At 41.6% G+C, this 22,461-nt stretch overlaps 3 protein-coding genes across 3 annotated transcripts in view; 2 read left to right on the top strand and 1 right to left on the bottom strand.

The window, feature by feature from the left end:
* Positions 1-22,461, bottom strand: part of CYP77A5P (cytochrome P450, family 77, subfamily A, polypeptide 5) — a 147,548-nt gene that overhangs the window by 19,207 nt on the left and 105,880 nt on the right. The window lies entirely within an intron of this gene.
* Positions 143-16,133, top strand: LOC149265008 (uncharacterized). The gene is made up of 2 exons (XM_089379817.1): positions 143-236; positions 15,683-16,133. Exons 1-2 carry the CDS (start codon positions 143-145, stop codon positions 15,961-15,963), a joined length of 375 nt encoding a protein of 124 aa, XP_089235943.1. The 3' UTR covers positions 15,964-16,133.
* LOC149265007 (uncharacterized) lies at positions 16,314-21,101 on the top strand. Its single transcript, XM_089378807.1, has 3 exons — positions 16,314-16,373; positions 16,500-16,617; positions 20,706-21,101. The coding sequence occupies exons 1-3, from the start codon at positions 16,314-16,316 to the stop codon at positions 20,984-20,986; spliced, it is 459 nt and encodes a 152-aa protein (XP_089234933.1). The 3' UTR covers positions 20,987-21,101.

Here is a 22,461-nt window from a genome sequence, read left to right as displayed (position 1 = left end):
CCAAGAGGACCATATTGAAGGATGTAAGATCCTTCCGGAAAATATGGCATGAAAGCAGAATGACATGAAGCAAAGCCAGATGGAAAACTGATGGATCACTTTCTGATGAAATGAGGACATGACTAACTCATGGATGAAAGTGATGGATGGTATGAGGCCTATGAACAAGTCCCCAAAAGATGAAGACTCCATGATAAAAGAAATTGATGACATCGAAGAAGAGCGGATTTCTTCAGGTAGTTGGTTGTTCCACATGAGGAGATGTTGTAGGTCCCTAGTAGCCTGAAAAAGGAGTTTCTTGCTTGGAAGAAACTTGGAATTCCTAAGCCAAGAGGGAGCTTAGGTACATTCCTTTTGGTAGGAATGAGTACATTCCTTTATTGGAATATGTCCTCCCTATTTGAGAGGGAGAGATAGACATGTCATGCTGGTCTTCACCTAGGAAGCCAGAATGGAGGATTGGATAATAATTTGGCATTCGATGCTCTTTGAGGATGAGATAGGGCATCCAACAAAAGAGTAGTCATGGAGGACCGATATTCTTTGAGGGTTGGGGAGTCCAAGATAAGAATAGTCCTCATGGAACATACCCTGAGTACCCTGAGTACCCTAGGGATGTTCCGAGAGAGACAATGATGAGAGTGTCTATAAATCATTGGTCTTGCCAGCATTGAGCTCAAATCTTGTGGAGATAAGGAGTTGTTAGTCAAGGCCTTGCTATGTAACAATGTTGGTTGATATGATGTTATACAAATGAGTTACCAATCTGAATTCTTCTTATGAGAAATTCTTTAGATTGAGAAAGTCCAAGTACCATTATGAATACCTCCCTAGTTAAGAGGGAGTGTTAAAAAGTGTAACTAGGTTCGGTCACCATAATGACATGTACTTATGATTTTATGTAATATGATGTAAAGAAGAAAAATAAATTTATTGTATTGCTTGCTTCATGGGTTTCATGAGCAAGAGATTTTATTTTGAGTCAAGACTCCCATTGAGAACCTTTAGGAAATATTTATCATCTACTCATAAAATGATAGAGTCATTGTCATGTAATGAAGTCATGTTACACTTTGTAAAAGGTCAAATTTGTCTATGTAAAGTATCCTCCGAGACCTTGTCACTTATCCTCTTCAATTCGGCCTACAAGAATGGAAGAAACTACTAGAAGAAGTCAGCCTAACCACAAGTGATCATGTCAGCCTAAAGGACATGAGGAAAGGTGTATATATAAGCCACACTCAGCCTCACTTAGAGCAAGCAACTTGACAAGCATTCGATCAAGAAGAAGTGCAAAGTAGAGTCCAGCAAAAGAAGTGCGAAGAAGGTATAGTGAAGGAGATTCTTCTGGGTATTGCGAAGTAGGGTTTCTTTTGGGATCAACAAAGAGAGGTTTCTTCTAGGGAAGCGAAGAAGAGATTCTTTTGGGGCAGCAAAGAGGAGGTTTCTTTTGGGATCAACGAAGAGAGGTTTCTTCTGTTGAAAAGTGTAACTAGGTGCGGTCTTCATAATGACATGTAATTATGATTTTATGTAATGTGATGTAAAGAAGAAAAATTAAATTTATTATATTGACTTGCTTCATGGGTTTCATGAGCAAGGGATTTTGTTTTTAAGTCGACTCGCATTGAGAGTCTTTAGGAATTATTTGTCATCTAGTCATAAAATGATAGTCATTGTCATGTAATGAAGTCATGTTACACTTTGTAAACACTCAATATTGTCTATGTAAATTATCCTCCAAGACCTTGTCACTTATCCTCTTCAAGTCGGCCTACAACGATGGAAGAAGCTGCCAGAAGAAGTCAGCCTAACCTCCAGCAATCATGTCAACCTAGAGGACATGAGAAGAAGTGTATATATAGCCTAACTCGGCCTCACTTAAAGATAAGTAATTCGAACAAGCAAATCGACCAGCAATTCAGTGAAGAAGAGCAAAGAAGAAGGACTAAAAAGAGAAGTGTGAAGGAGATTTCTTCTGGGTACAAAAGAGATTCTTTTGGATCAGCAAAGAAGGGTTCTTCTAGATCAACGACGAAGAGTTCTTCTGGATCAGCGAAGGTGGTTTTCTTCTGGGGTAGCAAGAGAAGGATTCTTCTGGGTGACCGAGATCTAGAGACCAAGTTTTGCTAGAGGAGACCAGTGAAAGCCTAGAGACCAAGATTCTGTAGGGAAGCAGAGAAGAAGCAGTGTGAAGGATAGAGACCGAGATTCTCTAGATGGAGCCAAGGAGAGCGGTTCCAGATCAAGAAGGAAGTCGAAGGGAAGAGGCAGAGCATGAAGGTTAGTGACAAAGTTCTTGGGAGGATACTAGAGTCAAGGGTCTGTGTCGTGGTCTCGGTACTCGTCAATTAAAGATCTAGAAGAATAATTTTGATCGGGTTTTCCTCTCAAGAGGTGAGAGGTTCTGGCCCTGGCTGAGAAGCCTACATACTGTGTCACTTGTCTTTTATTGTGCATATTGGTAATTTTCTTGATGAAGAGAACACAATAATAACTTAATGAAGAAAAAATTATAAGCTAAGAAGTAAAAGTATATCACAAGCAATTATCAAGCAGAGAAATCTTTTAACTATTCATGCCCTAGATTTCTCAACATGGTTTCAAAGCTTAGGTGTTGAAGTCAGAAAGGGGCATTCAAAGCAAGTTGACACACAAGAATCAAGCTTCATAGAAAGGTCAAAGGAAGTCGAAAACTCCTAGCCATCTAATCAAGCGTCGAAGAAGGATCATAGCAGATTCATGGGTTACCAAGGACAAGATCTTCAAAACCCTAGATCGAAGAAATCTACACCAACAAGAGTCTTGAAACCATCTTCAAGAAAGAAGGAAGACTAAATCATTCAAGAAGGGTCGTGAATCAACCTCTCTCTCATCAATCTCTCAAGTAAGTCTATGACTATATCTAATAATAACAAAATGTCTTTTTGCAAGGAAAGCAATAAATTGGTTGGGGCTGCAAATTTCTTTGCATGGAAGAAAAGGACATACCTAAATTTTATTGAGAATGAGGTCATGGATCACATCAAAGGTTTAATAACCCAGCCTCCAAAGGAAGATACTCAAGCACATGCTAGATTCATGAAGGGAGAAGTGAGAGCCCAGAGGATTCTTATAGAATCTATAAAAGACTCTCTAATCCCATATGTATCTAAGTTGGAGACTAAAAAATCTATATATGACAAATTGGTAGAGTTGTTTTCCGTAAGTACTGCAGGAGAAGTAATCTAATTAAGGTAAGAACTCTACAAATTGAAGATATGCAAGGAAGATGGAATAATCAGAAATTTGAGGTCAACTACAAGAGCTAGGAGAAGTCATGTTTGATAAAGAGATGACCACAATGGTACTGAATGCACTACTGGAAGAATGGGGTAATTTCACTTCAAGTTTATATGGAAAGAAAGACACTACTCCATTTCAAGATTTATGGTCACTCTGTAAGATCGAAGAAACTAAACTGAAGGCAAAATTTCATGTCGGGCCAAATGAGTAGAATCAAGCATACATTGCTATGGAAAGAAAGAAAGAGAAATTTGGAAAGTTCCGTCCTCAAAAGAAAAGGAGGAACATGGATAAGGTAAGATACTATGGATGTCAAGAACTTGGGACAATAGAAAGATTGTCCTAAACGTAGTAAGGACAAGAGGAATAGGGAAGAAGCCCACATTACCGAAGAAGTGAAAGAGCCCAAGTCAAAGAAGTGTAGGAATAAATAAGTAAAAGATCTCTACTATGACTGAGATGCTCTTCTTCATTAGAAGGTACTTGTCACTTGTAAATTATAGATAGGAAGCAATATATATAAGATAGGATGCATTAGATTAGAAAATAGCATTGTGATAGAAGCATTGGAAGTAAGAGCTCTTGACATGGGAAGTAGAAAGAATGTTTGGAATAAACTCTATTGTTTACAAAGAATGGGAGCTCTTGGGAACCTCATTGAAGTAGAGGTCATCATCGACTGGGATCATCATACAATAGTCAAGAAGGAAACATATGTTGGGTGAGGATATGAAAGATCCTCAAGTTTCTTTGGTGGAATCCTCATCGAAGGATTCACCAATCTAGAAAGGAAAGCAAGAATTTTTATCAGGAATTCCAACTCATGGGATTCAAGGGATGATGGTATGATGAAATAGCAGGAACACAGGTCTAAAGGATAAAGTTATTTAGATCAAATGAAGATGCTATAGGAAGTCTGGATGACCGAAAGGAAAGATGAGGTATGTATTCTTACATAGGATATTATGAAAGTCATGTCATATGGTTGCAGATAATATGGATCACTATTTCCATCTTGGGAAATATGATCAAAAGAAGAAAGGATCTCCTCCTCTGAAAGATTGCAGAAAAACATAAGTCACACTAGATGAAATCAACATAATATGTTCTCATATGAATCATGAGGAAGCTGACTACAATTGAGGAACTCTGATTGGAAGCTCCTGGGAATGAAGTGTGAAAAGAAAGGAAGATATCGTGGTAATATGCGTAGAAGGCATTCAACATCCGAGACCAAGAAGAGTTGACTAGAATATCTTTTGGAAAGATATGAAGACTCTGATGGAAGTTGGAAAAATATGGAGACCCTTAACAAAGGATATCTTTGGGAAATGTGTCAATCTGCATTTAGGATGTTGATGCCTACAGGAAGATGTAATGATGAAAGACCATCACAAAGGCAATCTTGATTTAAGTGTTCATTTCTTATTAATATCTGGATGGGCTTATGTAGGACTGCCGAAGGGAAGATCTGTGGATGACTTCCAAGAGGACCATATTGAAGGATGTAAGATCCTTCCGAAAAATATGACATGACGGCAGAATGACATAAAGCAAAAGGCCAGATGAAAAATCTGATGGGTTACTTTCTGATGAGATGAGGGCATGACTAACTCATAGATGAAAGGTGATGGATGGTCTGTGCCCTATGAAGATGACGCAAAAGATGAAGACTCCATGACAAAAGAAATTGATGACATCGAAGAAAAGAGGAGGTCTTCAGGCAACTGGTTGTTCCACATGAGGAGCTACTATAAGTCCCTGGTTAAGAGGGATCCTGCAAGAAAAGTTTCTTACTTGGAAGTAACCTGGAAATTCCTAAGCCAAGAGGGGAGCTTAGGTACATTCCTTTTTGGTAGGAATGAGTACATTCCTTATTGGAATATGTCCTCCCTATGTGAGAGGGAGAGATAGACATGACATTCTGGTCTTCACCTAGGAAGACATAATGGAGGATTGGGTAATCATTTGGCATCCGATACTCTTTGGGGATGAGATAAGGTATCCAATGGAAGAGTAGTCGTGGAGGACCGATATTCTTTGAGGGTTGGGGAGTCCAAGATAAGAATAGTCCTCATGGAACATAGCCTGAGAGAACTCAGATGGGGTATGTTCCGAAAAAGACGATGATGAGTGTCTATAAATCATTGGTCTCGCCAGCTTTGAGCTCAAATCTTGTGGAGATAAGGAGTTGTTAGTCAAGGCCTTGCTACATAACAATGTTGGTTGATATGATGCTGTAAAAATGAGTTACCAATTTGAATTCTTCTTATGAGAAATTATTCAGATTGAGAGATTCCAAGTACCATTATGAATACCTCCCTAGTTATGAGGGAGTGTTGAAAAGTGTAACTAGGTTCAGTCTTCATAATGACATGTAATTATGATTTTATGTAATGTGATGTAAAGAAGAAAAAATAAATTTATTATACTGACTTGCTTCATGGGTTTCATGAGCAAGGGATTTTGTTTTTAAGTCAAGACTCCCATTGAGAGTCTTTAGGAATTACTTGTCATCTAGTCATAAAATGATAGAGTCATGTCATGTAATGGCATCATGTTACACTTTGTAAATCTCAATATTTTCTATGTAAAGTATCCTCCAAGACCTTGTCACTTATCCTCTTCAAGTCGGCCTACAACGATGGAAGAAGCTGCTAGAAGAAGTCGGCCTAACCTCCAACAATCATGTCAGCCTAAAGGACATGAGAAGAAGTGTATATATAGCCTAACTCGGCCTCACTTGAAGATAAGTAATTCGAACAAGCAACTCAACTAGAAATTCGGTGAAGAAGAGTGAAGACGGAGGACTACAAAGAGAAGTGCGAAGGAGATTTCTCTTGGGCAGCAAAAGATATTCTTCTAGGCAGCAAAGAAGGGTTCTTCTAGATCAACGAAGAAGGGTTCTTTTGGATCAATGAAGAAGGGTTCTTCTGGATCAGCAAAGGTGGTATCCTTCTGGGGCAGTGAAGAAAGGTTTCTTCTGGGCAATAAAAGAAGGGTTTCTTCTAGGGTAGCAAGAGAAGGATTCTTTTGGGTGACCGAGATCTAGTAACCAAGTTTCTTTAGAGGAGACCAGTGAAAGCCTAGAGACCGAGATTCTCTAGGGAAGTCAAGAAGAAGTAGTGTGAAGGATAAAGATTGAGTTTCTCTGGAAGGAGACGAGGAGAGTTCTAGATCAAGAAGGAAGTCGAAGGGAAGAGGTAGAGCATCAAGGTTAGTGACAAGGTTCTTGGGAGGATACTAGAGTCAAGGGTCTGTGTCATGGTCTTGGTACTCGTGAAAAATCTGTTACCTGATTCCTACTGCAACCGCTGATGTTAATTCTTCTAATTGTTAATTCGATTAAACAATTTACTTGTTGTGTGCTACGGCGAATATCGAATTAAATACACTACAGCCTACACAAAGAAAAACTATGGAAACTAGATACAACACAGGAGAGAAATAATCATCACACACATCTACACAGTTATTTTTGGACAAATGTCCCCGGAAAAACCCAGTGTGAGAAAACCGTGCAGCAGCTGAGGGTTTGTATTATTAAGCAGTAGTAAATCTTAGTACAATTCGTTCGATGCCCAACTGGCTATCCGATACAGAGAGAAACTAGGCAAAAATAATAGGGAGATGATCTCACCTTGTCAAGGGAAGAATCGACATTGATCTGCACTAGAGATGAGCCTCTGTGCTGCCTCTGCACAGTTTTGCGTCACTCCCACGCAGTCACTGCATCACTGCAGCTAGGACTGCGTTGCACCTCCTTTTGATCCTTTGCTAACTGGAAACTTCAGCTCTCAGGCCTCCTAGTCTCACACCCCAACTTTTGGCTCTGGAACTCGACTTCGTCCGCAGAATTTCGATCTCCCTTTGAAGCTTTGTGCTCCCACAGCGTAGCTCTGCGTGGCCTTGAGTCAACCTCTCTGGATGTCTCTCTGCCCTCTCTACCTTGTACTCTTCGGTCCAGAAAAACTTCCCTCCGGATACTATCCCTACTCCTCACTGCAAGAAGTCACTTTGAATCTCTCTCTGGCAACTGCTACATTGCTCTCTTCAGAAATTCGATCTTTGATCTCTTACTCGATGTGTTTTCCAAATGCCCATCAAGCCTCCTCTTATAATCCTCCAGTTGAGAACCAACGGCCCAAATTAGATTCTAATCAATGGCTCAAATCATTTTGGCTTGATCCTCGTCTTCTTCTAGAAGTTTCACCCACAGTTTGATTAATACCCTTTAATTATTTTAATTTCCTAAGTTTAGACTTAGGCACCCATTAAAAATAATTAATTATTTTAATAAAATTGTCTCCGGGTGGAATTTTCCAAAACGATTTCTGGGTATTGTGGAATACATGTGTCCAAGCCTCCCTACAAATTTTGAGGCTTAGAGCACATCTGATGCTACCAAAAATCAACACTCGTCAATTGAAGATCTAGAAGAAGAATTTTGATTTGGTTTTCCTCTCAAGAGGTGAGAGGTTTTGGCCCTGACTGAGAAGCCTACATACTGTGTCACTTGTCTTTTATTGTGCATATTGGTAATTGGCTTGATGAAGAGAACACAATAATAACTTAACGAAGAAAAGACTATAAGCTAAGAAGTAAAAGTATATCACAAGCAATTATCAAGCAAAGAAATCTTTTAACTATTCATGGCCTAGATTTCTCAACATCTTTTGGGACAGCAAAGGAGGTTTCTTCTAGGTAACCGAGATCAAGATCTAGAAATCGAGATTCTTTAGAGGAAGCCAGTGAGATCATAGAGACCGAGTTTCTCTAGAAGGAGCCAAGGAGAGAAGTTTGAGATCAACAAGGAAGTCGAGAAAGGGAAGAGGTGGAGCATCAAGGTTAGTGACAAGGTTCTTGGGAGGATACTAGATTCAAGGGTCTATGTCATGGTCTTGGTACTCATTAATTGAAGATCTATAAGAATAATTTTGATTGGGTTTTCCTCTCAAGAGGTGAGAGTTTTTGGCCCTGGCTGACAAGCCTACATACTGTGTCACTTGTCTTTTATTATGCATATTGGTAATTGTCTTGATGAAAAGAACACAATAATAACATAATGAAGAAAAGACTGTAAGCTAAGAAGTAAAAGTATATCAAAAGCAATTATCAAGCAGAGAAATCTTTTAACTATTCATGCCCTAGATTTCTCAACATCCTGCTCCTTTAGGTCACTGAACATGGTTCACCAATCCGCCCTCTAGTTGATCATTCATCCATCACTGACTCAACACATAGGGACTTCTTTCAAGTTTGTTTACAACTCCATTTGTGAACAAACTCCTTGACTGTCCACTGTTGCTCCTCAGCTCTTAGGGACTTCTTCCCTCTATTGCCTTCCTGTGTTGCTCCAATGAGGCAAACTTAGGGCATGGAAGGTTGCCCCTTAATACTGTAAGACATCCTTCTCTTCAGCAAACTTGGGCTTGTTAAACTACTCCACTTGGCTGCCTTCTTTCATCACTTCAAAGATCAGTCCTTAAAGCTCCAAATCCCTACCTCTCCTAGCAGACCTCTGGTCCTTCAAAGTTTGCATCTAGGGCTCCTTTGAACACCTACTTATTTCCCTACAACAACCTCAAGATGTCCAACATAAACTGTCCTCCACTAGGATTGTCTATCCACAAGCATCATTTCAACTTAAACACATCAACACATAGCTTTTGAGTTTATGCATCTGTTGTAAGGTTTGCGGCCTGGTTAGGGTTGATATAACAGTCACTTCAGCTCTGATTTCTTGCTCTCAAACCCTCTTCTCAGTTGTGGCCTTCCTCACTCAACCCACTGCTCCCATTCGTTTCCTTTTAGGGCTGGTCTTGTTGTAGGCCTTTCAGCCCCTCCAAACAATCCACTACAGACCCTCGGCCCTTCTGAAATTACTACAAGGAATGTTGTTTGGTTATATACAAAAAACACCACCAAAAACTCGCACAAATAGCTCAGAAATCCTTCCAAAAATACTCAACCTTGTCCTCTTCTCGAATCTTCCCAACGGTCACAAGAAGTAACCCTAATTCGTCTACTCCTCTTCATTGAACTCCAAGGTTTGCATCTCAATCAGAAGATGTGTTTCTTATGAAGTGTTGCACTTGGATGATGAAATGAGGTCTCCAATCTCCTTTATTTATATGCCTCCTAGGGTTAACGGTTAGCCCGTGCATGGTGTCTCCTCAAGTCAAGGCCAACTTGATTTCTTAGCCAATTAGCCCACATGAGATATACAAAAATCAATATCTCAATTTAGAGACCTCCTCTCTTGGTGCTTGAAGCTACCCCTGGTTCCTCTATGGGTGCTCTTCCATCTCCAAGTGTCAAATGTCCAAAATCCTCTTTGGTTTCACACCCACAAGCTTGGGTTCTTGGCCCACAAAGCACTTTTGTGGTGTCAATTCCTCCACAACCCTGAATCCTAGGGTTTGGAGTACCTCCCAAGCCACAAATCTCAACAATACTCAACCAAAATTTGAGATCGTCAAGAGAAAACACAAAGGAAGAGTTAAATCTAAGCAGAGCCCCTAAATTCTCACTCTAATGAAATTTGCGGGATGCCCCAGCTAGCTGTCTAATGGAGAGGGGCTGAATTTTTAGAAGAAGAAAAGGGAGGATCTTGGACCAGTGCCTATTTCCCTTGGCTATGGAGTCTATGACGATTCAAGATTTGCCAAAACCGTCTTCAAGGAGGCCAAAGAATGATGCCCTAGCAATCAATTTGCAACATTTACCTACTTAAGGTTTATGGACTTCCATGAAAGAAAAATAAATTTCAATCCACTAGGAATATTCATCCAATTTTCATGTAATGAGTAACATGTGCAATCTACAACCAAGTAACCTTTCATGATGATATTTAACAAATTAGGGCACAAGAGAATTAACTAGTTGCAATGATTCTACACATTAGACATTATTACAAGAAAAAGCTTCAACAAAATAACACTTACAAGATGACAATGAGATATATCCAACCACAAATCAAGATGTAGCTCCAAGAAGAACAAAATTCTAGTTTCCAAGGATATTGAAATGCATCAAAGAGTCTTCAATTCGTCCAAGAGAAAAAGTGTGAAGTTCTTTTTACAACAGAATTCTAAGTAATGATGATGTTCTCTCACAATGAGAGCTAGTTCTATTTATATGAGACCTTTAGAGGTCGAATTCCTATTCTAAAGCCCCTAACATTATTTTAATGTGCAAAAATAAGGCCTTGGTGACAAGCCCCACCAAGTAGCTTCAAAAATTATGAATAAACCATCCAATAGTAGGCCGAAATGATGACGTCATGATGAAATGAGGCCGTTGGAAGGCCACATTGGGTCCTCTAAGTGCCAAAATGAGAGAGAGGGCTCCATAAATGATGCACAAGGGGATGGCCCCTTGATGTCCATGTAAGTCATCATGTGGTGCTCCAAAGTGGCTCTGGGGCACAAGTATTGGTCTCATGGGTCTCCCAGCGAAAGAGAAGCTTGTAGATTGCTCCAAATGAGGGCTCTAAAGATGGTGCATGCCCTACCATGTCTCAAGGGTGAGACAAACCTCCTCTAGGCCTCGAATCAACTTCCAAACTATGTGTACACGAATAAGCTGGCTAGGGCAATGTTGGTCCAAGCACATCATCTCATGAATGATGTGGGGCAATTGAACAATTTGTTGGAGGGGCAAAGGGTGCCCATAACATGAAATGATGCTCTATCACATAACAGAGTCCCATGGCTCTCAACGCATCCCCTGCAAGTGCCAATATGATCCTCTGTTGGACTTAGGCCCCAGTTAAGTTGCCCAACCCATGATGAAACCATCTGCCAATTACATATAAGATCCAATGTGCCTCCTCGCCATCAAGTACAATAATTCATTAGTGCATCTAAGTGAACCAAGCTTGTTAGTCAAGGGTACAAATGAGACTTCATAATGGGTTTCCCTTGGAGATTTGGGGTTTGAGCATGTAATAGTGTTACCTCCCTAGGTAGGGGTGGTTAATAAACAACCTTATTAGGTGTTCCCAGCCCCTAAGAGAAAGACATGTGCAGGGTACATCCTTCAAGTGATAGGGGTCATGTGGATGATGATGAGGTGGATTGGGACATAGGGGTCTCGGGGCCAAATGCCATGGGTTCAAGGGTGGTAATGATGAGGCATGTCCACATACTTTGGTGTATAGATGTGGGAGGGAGCAATTGTGGTACATGAGTTACCTCGGCCTTTGTTTTTCCACCCTTCTTCTTTTGTCTTTTGCCTTTTCTTGATTTTTCATTATTATACTGCTCGGGGCTCCAGAAGATGAGAGTATGTTGTGTATGCTATAAGCAATTATTACCCCCTTAAGGTGGAGCAGTTCATTGCCCACCAAGGGTTGGGACATGCATGGGTTCCTTAATGATGTGGGGGAACTCATGGGGTGTTAAAATTGGCAATTAGGGCAAAACTTCATGTGGGTCATCTTATTCACGGCTGATAATATTTTTATTAGATTCCTCTCGTCGAGAGGTGTAGGATTGATATAAAGATCATCCGATTCCGATAAGTATTCATGGAGATATGAATTTACTTTGATTATGTAATTATTATCAAGCCGACCTACAACTCATGTAGGCTCAGAAGCACAGTCGCATCTATTCAAACACCAATGTTGTGTATAAATACAGGAGGACTTTTCCTCATTTGGACTCACTCATCTCATCACATCTCTCTCTCTCTACTACGCAGAAAAGAGTCTCTTCTCTACTGCGTAGAAAAGGGTCTCTCCCTCACACATTTGAAGCCGGAAGCTGCCGAAACTGAAGCTGCAACTGCAGAAGTAAAGTTTGACCTGCGTGGACTAGAAGATCTCCTCATCTGAACTGCGTTGTAGCTTCATCTGAACCTCCTCTGAAAGCCGCAACTTTTGGTGGTGGAATCAATTCAATCCGACGGATGGTTTGCAAGATATCGACTACCCTAGTTTGAAGCCGGAAGCTGCCGAAACTGAAGCTGCAACTGCAGAAGTAAAGATTGACTTGCGTGGACTAGAAGATCTCTTCATCTAAACTGTGCTATAGGTTCATCTGAACCTCCTCTGGAAGCCGTAACTTTTGGTGGTGGAATCAAGCCGATCAGACGGTCAGTTTGTGAGATATCGTCTGCCCTAGTTTGATGATGAAGCCGCTAATGCTGATGCTGCTAATCTAGGGTTTGCTACTGTTGATATGAATCAGATTTATTGTACTATTTCTCTCTATTGAATTATTGAAGATAAAAGAAGATTTGATCAAAGGGTTTCCCCACACATTGTGGGGTTTGTCCCTAGCTAGCCGCCACATCTTGTGTCTCTTGTCTTGGCTTGTTTTCTGTCGATCGTTTAATGTTCTATCTACACTTTACTTTATGTATATGTGATTGCTAATCTGTGGAATATAATAAGGAAAAGAAGCAAACTGTTATAAGCATAGAACATACCATAACTTAACATGGTATCAGAGCTGAGGTGAAGACAAAGCCCAAGCAAGAGCAAGAGCAATCACCGAAGAGAAGATTGGCAAGGCTATCCTAAAAGAACAATGGGGTCCTCAACACTCTTTCCTGCCGAAGACAAGCTCCATGAGAAAGCTGACTATCACGGATGGAAGATGTCTATCGATCTAACCTTTGAGCATCAAGGGGTGTTGGATCATGTAAGAGGCAATATTGTTGAGCCTCCATCCAATGCACCTCCTGCTGCCAGGAACAAATGAAAGAATGGAGAAATTAAAGCAAAGAAGATCATCTGGGACTCTATCGACAAGTGCTTGGTGGCCTACATCTCTGAACTAGACACCTCCAAGGAAATCTATGATAGACTGGTGAGTTTATTTAAAGTTAATGATGCAAATCAAGTTTTGTTTCTTAGAAATAAGCTAAGGGAAATCAAGAAGGGTAAAGATGAGAGTATGCAAGCATACTTCTTAAGAATCACCGAGATCAAGAACGATCTCCTATCTATTGGGGAGACTATTACTAACAGAGAAATGGCACTCACAACTCTTGGAGGATTACCATCCGAGTGGTACGTGTTCAGGACTACTCTTCTAAACAATAATGTAATTCATGGTTTCGAGGAATTAATGGCTAGATGCATTCAAGAAGAAACAAGGGTAGAAGAGCAAGAAATGCCCATACCTAAAGGTCATCCTGCTGCTTCTTCTTCTCATTGCTAAGAAAAGAAATAATTCTGGGTCTAAATCGAAAAGAAAGGTTGGACCTAAGGGTGGAAGAAAAGGACGATGTTTCATTTGCAATAAATCAAGTCACTATGCAAGGGAATGTCCTGATAGAAAGGACTCTCACTGTGACGATGATCAAAATCCCTCTCATGGTAATCGAAGGAATGGAAAATTCAACAGCAAAGGTAAAAGGAATGCTGGAAATCAAGGAAGAGGGCAACCATTCAAGAAGGCTAGAAATTCCAGGATGTATTAAATGCACCCGACCTCCGAAAGAACCTGGTGTCCATCTCAGCAATGGAAGCCAAAGGCTACAAGGTAACCTTCAGCAATGGCAAGGTACGTATATGGAAAAATAATGTTAAAGATGCCTTTACTCTTGGGTTGCGTGTTGATTCATTATATCAGGTCGATGGAAGTCCGCTAGGTGTCATATCTTATGACACATCTCTTCAGTCCGAACTTTGGCATCGGAGGTTTGCCCCCCTTCATTATAAAGCTCTACTTCGTGTAAGACAAATGGTGACAGGGATGCCCGAATTCCGAGTAGAGAAAGAAGGTGTATGTCCAGGATGTGCCGAATGAAAGCTCAAAAGGGGACCATTCCCCTCAAGCCTAAGCAAGACCTCCGATATATTACAGTTGGTTCACTCAGACATATCTGAGGCTGGCATTAAGAGGGAGACTACTACACCACATACTCCAGAGCAGAATGGTGTGGCACCGTACGATTGTGGACGCTGTCTCTATGGGTAGATGATATAACAATGCCTGATGTGGAAGAACCGATGGATCCTATTTATCCACCTGAGCCTTCCTCTCCCAGGAAGAGGCCTTCATGGCTTAGGGGGCTACTTGATGATGCTGAAGGAAATATTGCACCCTGAGGAACCTTCCGTGAAAGTAAGAAACCCAACAGGTATCAGGGATACCTGACCAATATGAGCACAATCATACAAAATGAGCCTTCATCATTCTCAGATGCCGTCAAGCATCAAGTATGGAAGGATGCTATGACCATTATGGAGAATGATGTCTGGGAAGTAGTTCCCAGACCCTAGGACAAGACAATTGTTACTTCAAAATGGCTTTACAAGATAAAGCTGCAGCAGATGGAAGTACGGCATAGTATAAGGCTCGTTTTGTTGCTCGTGGTTTCTCCCAGAAGGAAGGTATAAACTATGATGTGATATTTGCACCTGTTGCCAGATATACGACCATCCGCTTGATCATAGCCCTTGTGGCTTCACAAGGATGGAACCTACATCAGATGGATATCAAGATTGCATTCTTGCACGGTTCGATCAAAGAAGAGGTCTATGTGGAGCAACCCGAAGGATTTGAGATTTATGATTGAAAATCTCACGTATGCAGGTTGAAGAAGGCTCCCTATGGGCTGAAGCAAGCACCCCGAGCATGGTATGAAAGGATCGATAGCTACTTGATGAAGTTGGGATTCACTAGGAGTGAAGCCGATCCTAACCTTTACTTTAAGGTTGAAGATGACAAGCCTCTCATACTGGTGCTGTATGTAGATGACCTCTTTCTAACAGGTGCACACCCTCTCATTCAAAAATGTAAGAGGGAGTTGGCTTTTGAATTTGAAATGAAGGACCAAGGACTTGAAGTGTGGCAAAAGCCAAGGGAAATTTTCCTATCTCAAGGAAAATATGTGGTGAAGATTCTGGAAAGATTTGGTATGGTGGACTGCAAGCCTGTGACTACCTCGAGGATCTTAACTTTAAGAAGTTATATGTTAGTGTTAAATTGGCAACTAGGGCCAAAATCCATGTGGGTCGGCTTATTTATGGCAGCTGATATTTTTATTGGATCCCTCTTGTCGAGAGGTGTAGGATTGATCCAAAGATCATCCGATTCCGATAAGTATTTATGGAGATATAAATTTATTTTGTTTATGTAATTATAGTCAAGCCGACCAGCTCTTATTAGGCTCTAGAAGCCCAACCGACGTGTCTATTCATCATCCTTGTTTTGGTATAAATAGATGAGGATTTGATATCATTTATACACACACATTCTTGAGGTGATCTCCTCCTATCCACGTCTTGGGTTTCTGGAGTAGGAGAGAGACACCATGAGAATATTTGCTGGCCTATGACGCCCTAGTTCTAATGCATAGCAATGAATGTTGACAATGGAGCAACTACGCACAACAATGAACTCTATACACTGTCATCTATACGCGTAGAATTGAGGACTACTGGTCCTATCAATATACTTCTGGGTCTGTTCGATTTCACTGCACAGGGGTTCAATTAGAGAAATAGCAGACTGGGGGCCTGTTCTTATCGGAGTGTTGTTATTCGTATTGTTGACGCCGGGGCTCTTGTTTCAGCTTCCTGGGAGCAGTCGTACCGTGGAGTTCAGCAACAACTTTCGTACAAATGGTATATCTATTCTGGTTCACTCTTTCATATTCTTCGGCCTGTATGCCATCTTTCTGATAGCGGTGGGAGTGCATGTATACTTCGGATAACTGGTCTTATATTGTCAAATATTTTGGAACTTTTCGAGGCACATGCCCATTGGAGTATGAAGGTGTGAGGTGATGGTCATCAACATGTGGAATCGTAGGAAGATAAGAAAGTTTTATTTTCTTTACAAGATAGAGCAGAAGAGGCATAAATGTGCATTTATTTTGTGCATGAAGTGGCAGAGATAGTCAACGTGATGCCCTAAACACATGCTGCAGTCATAACCGTGGTCACGAGGAGGCGAAGCCGCAACTAAGGCGTGGAGTTGTAGTCACAAAAGGGAATAAAGATCAGCCGCAGACAATAGGGATTAAGAAGCCATAGATATGTGGGCCGAAAAGAGCCAAGGCATATGAAGCCAAGCTGTAGTCAAGTATATGGAACCGCTGAAGAAGAACCGAAGTTACATACAGTCAGTGAAGGTCACATATACACTATATATATACGCTATACAAGTATGGGAATTCTATGTGAAGTCGGGAATAGGTATGGCCATTATACATATATATGCTATATACGGAAATTATAACCGTGACAGCCGCAGTCAAGTGAAAACGACGAAGCCGCTGGAAATGAAGAAGCTACAGTCATGTATATGAAGACGCAGGGTAGCCGCAGTAATAAGGAAGAGCTGCAGGGAACTATAGGTCACCGCAGTAAGGTAATGAGGCCGCTGGAACGAAGCCGCAATCAATCAAGGTAAAACTCGGTGGTGTCCCTGTGATAGTTTAGAAGCAATGAAAAACATAACTCAGGTTGCACAATGAAAATTACGAGTCTCACAGATGTATGTGTTACTGTCATAACCATAATGATGAAGTAGGTTTTATATTGATCAAGAGCTTCTCAGCATACATGTAAAAGGAGACATACAGTGGAAATAGTCGTCACAGTATTCAGATCTAGTATTCTTGATATGAACAGGTATCTCAGAGGTGCAGCAAGGATGATAATCCCAACAGCATGATGATGGATAAGACCATGGACATGGATAGCATGATGATGGATAAGACCATGGACATGGGCAGCATGATGATGGATAAGATCATGGACATGGGCAGCATGATGATAATCATGATTAGTGCAGCATGGTGCTGCATGCAGTGGTACAGCGGAGAATCAAATGCAGCATGATGACAGGGGAAGGAGCCACCTTGGAGAATCAGTTGAAGCAGAATGTCTTCAACTGATATCATTGTTATACGAGATGATCTATGCTTAGTCCAGACAAGTCAAAGTGTTGACTTCTGTTGTAATTGTACTATCTCTCTCTCTCTCTCTTTCTCTGCTGAAATTTGAAGATAAAATAAGATTTGATCAAAGGGTTTCCCCACACATTGTGGGGTTTGTCCCTGGCTCGCGCCATATCTTGTGTCCTCTTGCCTTGGCTTGTCTTCTGCGTTTTATATTTATGTTCTATCTGCAGTTTATCATAATGCTGATGTGATTGCTAACTGTGAAAATTTAAATAAATTGCTCTAGCATAGAACATACCTAATCTTAACATGGTATCAAAGCTGAGGTGAAGACAATGCCCAAGCAAGAGTGAAATAGCAATCACCGAAGACAGTTGGGACAAGACAGAAGGATCAATGGGTTCCTCATAATTCATCGAGGGTGAATTCAAAGCAAAGAATGTTATCAGAATGGCGCAGCGGAAGATTTTGATGGTCCATCTTAAGATCACTTCATTAGGAAGTTCGGATCTAAGGGTGGAAGGAAAGGCGGATGCATTGTTGAAATAAGTTCGACCGTTATGCGAAGGAGTGTCCGAATGGCAGAGACACATCTCTTGATGAAGATAACAATCATTCCTGGGACATCTTCCATGATCAAAAGAATGACTGGTAATGCAGGTCATCAAGGAAATGGTCGACTCTTCCACGAAAGCAAGGAACCCCAAAATCTCTTTTATGTACCTGATCGAACCTAATGCCCATCTCGGAAATGGAAGTCAAAGGTTGCAGGGTGGCACTTATCGATGGAAAGGTACGTGTTTGAAAATAGATCTTTTAAAGATGTTTTTGAGTTCAGGGTTGTATCAAGTTGCAAGAAGTCCACTGGGGACCATGTCCATTGACTCAGCTCTAGAGGTCTGTGAGTCAAATGGTGACTAGGATGCCTGAATTTAAAAGGAAGCATGAAGGTACATGCCTGAAATGTACCAAAGGAAAATATTATAAGGGTACCATTCCCCTCATACAGCAGGTTCACAGGTTTGGAACAACCCGAGGAGTTTGAGAATCATGATCAAGGAATCTCATGTATACAGATGGAAGAAAGCCCTCTATGGCTTGAAGAAAAACACCTCAGGCATAATATGAGAGGATTGATAGCTGTCTAATGCAGTTGAGATTCACTAGGAGTGAAACCGATCCAAACCATTACTCGAAGGTTGTGGATGATAAACCTCTCGTACCGGCACCTATGTCTGACAGGTGCAGACAGAGGGAGTTGGATTCTGAATGTGGGAAGATAAGATGCAAGCTTGTGACTACCTCGAGGATCATAACTTTCAGAAGTTATATGGTAATAATGTCGGACCAGATATGGGAAATGCCTCTGAGTTTCATAAACTCATTCGTGTTGATGTTCTTGGAGAACCTCCGTCCGGACATCTGTGTTGCAGTTAGCATGGTGAGCTCATATTTGGTTGAGCCTCACTAGATTGGTGCCAAGAATCTTCTAAGATATCTTTAGGGCACAATCTCTCAAGAATTGAGATACACTGCCGGAAATATGAAACCACATGATTATTCGAATGATGAGTGGGCAGGAAGTATGGAGGATCACTAGAGCACTTCTCAGTGCTGTTTGGAATCTGCCTTGATATCCTGGATGAGCAGGAAGCAAAAGTCGGTGACTCTGAGCACCACCAAGGCAGAATACATTGCTGATAGTATGGCCTTCTGTGAGGCAGTCTGGTTGATGAAGCTCTTCAGTGATCTGTTCGTACACATGATGAATACCACTGTGAATCTCTGTGACAACCAGAGATGGGATTCGATTATTGAGGAATCCCGTATTTGACAATTGCTCCAGCAGATAGACATCAATTACTGCCTTATCTGGGATATGGTAAGTCGATGATCAAGGAGGCTCCATCACACTGAGATGATGTACAGGACAGAGCCCTGAGGAAAGATCAAATTTGTGATTTTCCCGAACGACTTGGAGTTGTCGAGAGACCTTTGTAAAAGGGTCCTGCATGCTGCATACATTGAGCTCTAGGAGCTTTGGGGGCTTGCAGTTCTATTGGAGCAACATACGACCACAGGGTGACTCACCCTCCCCTGGTGGTGCGCACTGAAACAAGATGATTCGCTCTCTTGTGTAGCAGGATGATTAGTTCTCCTGTGAGGCCTAGATTGATGTGTTCTCCATGGCAGCCTGGATTGATGTGTTCTCCATGGCGATTGTAGCAGGATTGATGTGTTCTCCTGTGAGGACAGGATTGATTAAGTTCTCCTGTCGAGGCTTCCTACCCATGCAGTCTGGGACTCATGGGAAGTACCTCTCATCTGATCAATGAGCAGGGAAATGAAGTTAGGGACCATAGTAATACCGATGGACGCATCGTTGTATCTACCGTACTCCCTACGCTAGGATGTCCTCCATTGATCTGGGATCAATGATACTGGTCTGGGACCAGTGGTAGGAGTTGTACATGCTATGACGCTGACTTCAGGTCGGCTGAGACTGGTCTGGGACCAGTGGTACATACTTCGAGACTGACTTCGTGTCAGTGCAGTACTGGTCTGGGACCAGTGAGAGTGGTACATACTATGACGCTGACTTCGGGTCGGTTGAGACTGGTCTGGGACCAGTGGTACACTCTCTGAGACTGCGATACTGGTCTGGGACCAGTGGTAGGAGTGGTACTTACTATGAAGCTGACTTCGGGTCAGTTGAGACTGGTCTGGGACTAGTGGTATGCACTCTGAGACTGACTTCAGGTCAGTGGAGAATGATATGACTCATTCTCGATCAATTCTTCTTCTTCATAGTTCAGCGGAGATGAGCAGAGCAGAGCAGAGCTAGCAAAGCAAAGCTAGCAGAGCTGAGCTGAGCAGAGTTGAGCTGAGCAGAGCAGAGCCAGCAGAGCAAAGCAGAGCCAGCAGAGCTGAGCAAGAGCAGAGCAGAGCAGAGCCAGCAGAGCTGAGCAGAGTAGAGCAGAGCCAGCAGGGCTGAGCAGAGTTGGGCAGAACAGTGCAGGGCACTGATGGCAGAGATAGTACAGTCGTACACATGGATCAGCGGATGGAGTTCTCCCTAGTTGAGAGGGAGTGTTAAATTGGCAACTAGGGCCAAACTCCATGTGGGTCGGCTTATTTATGGCAGCTAATATTTTTATTGGATCCCTCTCGTCGAGAGGTGTAGGATTGATCCAAAGATCATCCGATTCCGATAAGTATTTATGGAGATATGAATTTATTTTGTTTATGTAATTATAGTCAAGCCGACCAGCTCTTATGTAGGCTCTAGAAGCCCAACCGACGTGTCTATTCATCATCCTTGTTTTGGTATAAATAGATGAGGATTTGATATCATTTATACACACACATTCTTGAGGTGATCTCCTCCTATCCACGTCTTGGGTTTCTGGAGTAGGAGAGAGACACCATGAGAATATTTGCTGGCCTATGATGCCCTAGTTCTAATGCATAGCAATGAATGTTGACAATGGAGCAACTACGCACAACAATGAACTCTATACACTGTCATCTATACGCGTAGAATTGAGGACTACTGGTCCTATCAATATACTTCTGGGTCTGTTCGATTTCACTGCACAGGGGTTCAATTAGAGAAATAGCAGACTGGGGGCCTGTTCTTATCGGAGTGTTGTTATTCGTATTGTTGACGTCGGGGCTCTTGTTTCAGCTTCCTGGGAGCAGTCGTACCGTGGAGTTCAGCAACAACTTTCATACAAGTGGTATATCTATTCTGGTTCACTCTTTCATATTCTTCGGCCTGTATGCCATCTTTCTGATAGCGGTGGGAGTGCATGTATACTTCGGATAACTGGTCTTATATTGTCAAATATTTTGGAACTTTTCGAGGCACATGCCCATTGGAGTATGAAGGTGTGAGGTGATGGTCATCAACATGTGGAATCGTAGGAAGATAAGAAAGTTTTATTTTCTTTACAAGTAAGAGCAGAAGAGGCATAAATGTGCATTTATTTTGTGCATGAAGTGGCAGAGATAGTCAACGTGATGCCGTACACATGCCGCAGTCATAACCGTGGTCACGAGGAGGCAAAGCCGCAACTAAGGCGTGGAGCTGTAGTCACAAAAGGGAATAAAGATCAGCCGCAGACAATAGGGATTAAGGAGCCATAGATATGTGGGCCGAAAAGAGCCAAGGCATATGAAGCCAAGCTGTAGTCAGGTATATGGAACCGCTGAAGAAGAACCGAAGTTACATACAGTCAGTGAATGTCACATATACACTATATATATACGCTATACAAGTATGGGAATTCTATGTCGGGAATAGGTATGGCCATTATACATATATATGCTATATACGGAAATTATAACCGTGACAGCCACAGTCAAGTGAAAACGACGAAGCCGCTGGAAATGAAGAAGCTACAGTCATGTATATGAAGATGCAGGGTAGCCGCAGTGATAAGGAAGAGCTGCAGGGAACTATAGGTCACCGCAGTAAGGTAATGAGGCCGCTAGAACGAAGACGCAATCAATCAAGGTAAAACTCGGTGGTGTCCCTGTGATAGTTTAGAAGCAATGAAAAACATAACTCAGGTTGCACAATGAAAATTACGAGTCTCACAGATATATGTGTTACTGTCATAACCATAATGATGAAGTAGGTTTTATATTGATCAAGAGCTTCTCAGCATACATGTAAAAGGAGACATACAATGGAAATAGTCGTCACAGTATTCAGATCTAGTATTCTTGATATGAACAGGTATCTCAGAGGTGCAGCAAGGATGATAATCCCAACAGCATGATGATGGATAAGATCATGGACATGGACAGCATGATGATGGATAAGACCATGGACATGGGCAGCATGATGATGGATAAGATCATGGACATGGGCAGCATGATGATAATCATGATTAGTGCAGCATGGTGTTGCATGCAGTGGTACAGCAGAGAATCAAATGCAGCATGATGACAGGGGAAGGAGCCACCTTGGAGAATCAGTTGAAGCAGAATGTCTTCAACTGATATCATTGTTATACGAGATGATCTATGCTTAGATCCAGACAAGTCAAAGTGTTGACTTCTATTGTAATTGTACTATCTCTCTCTCTCTCTTTCTCTACTGAACTTTGAAGATAAAAGAAGATTTGATCAAAGGGTTTCCCCACACATTGTGGGGTTTGTCCCTGGCTCGCGCCATATCTTGTGTCCTCTTGCCTTGGCTTGTCTTCTGCGTTTTATATTTATGTTCTATCTACAGTTTATCATAATGCTGATGTGATTGCTAACTGTGAAAATTTAAATAAATTGCTCTAGCAT

Source organism: Pinus tabuliformis, chromosome 6, assembly GCF_031772625.1.
Source record: "Pinus tabuliformis cultivar Carrire ecotype Pingquan chromosome 6, CPIR1, whole genome shotgun sequence".
Taxonomy (NCBI): domain Eukaryota; kingdom Viridiplantae; phylum Streptophyta; class Pinopsida; order Pinales; family Pinaceae; genus Pinus; species Pinus tabuliformis.
This window is presented reverse-complemented; position numbering and strand designations above follow the sequence as displayed.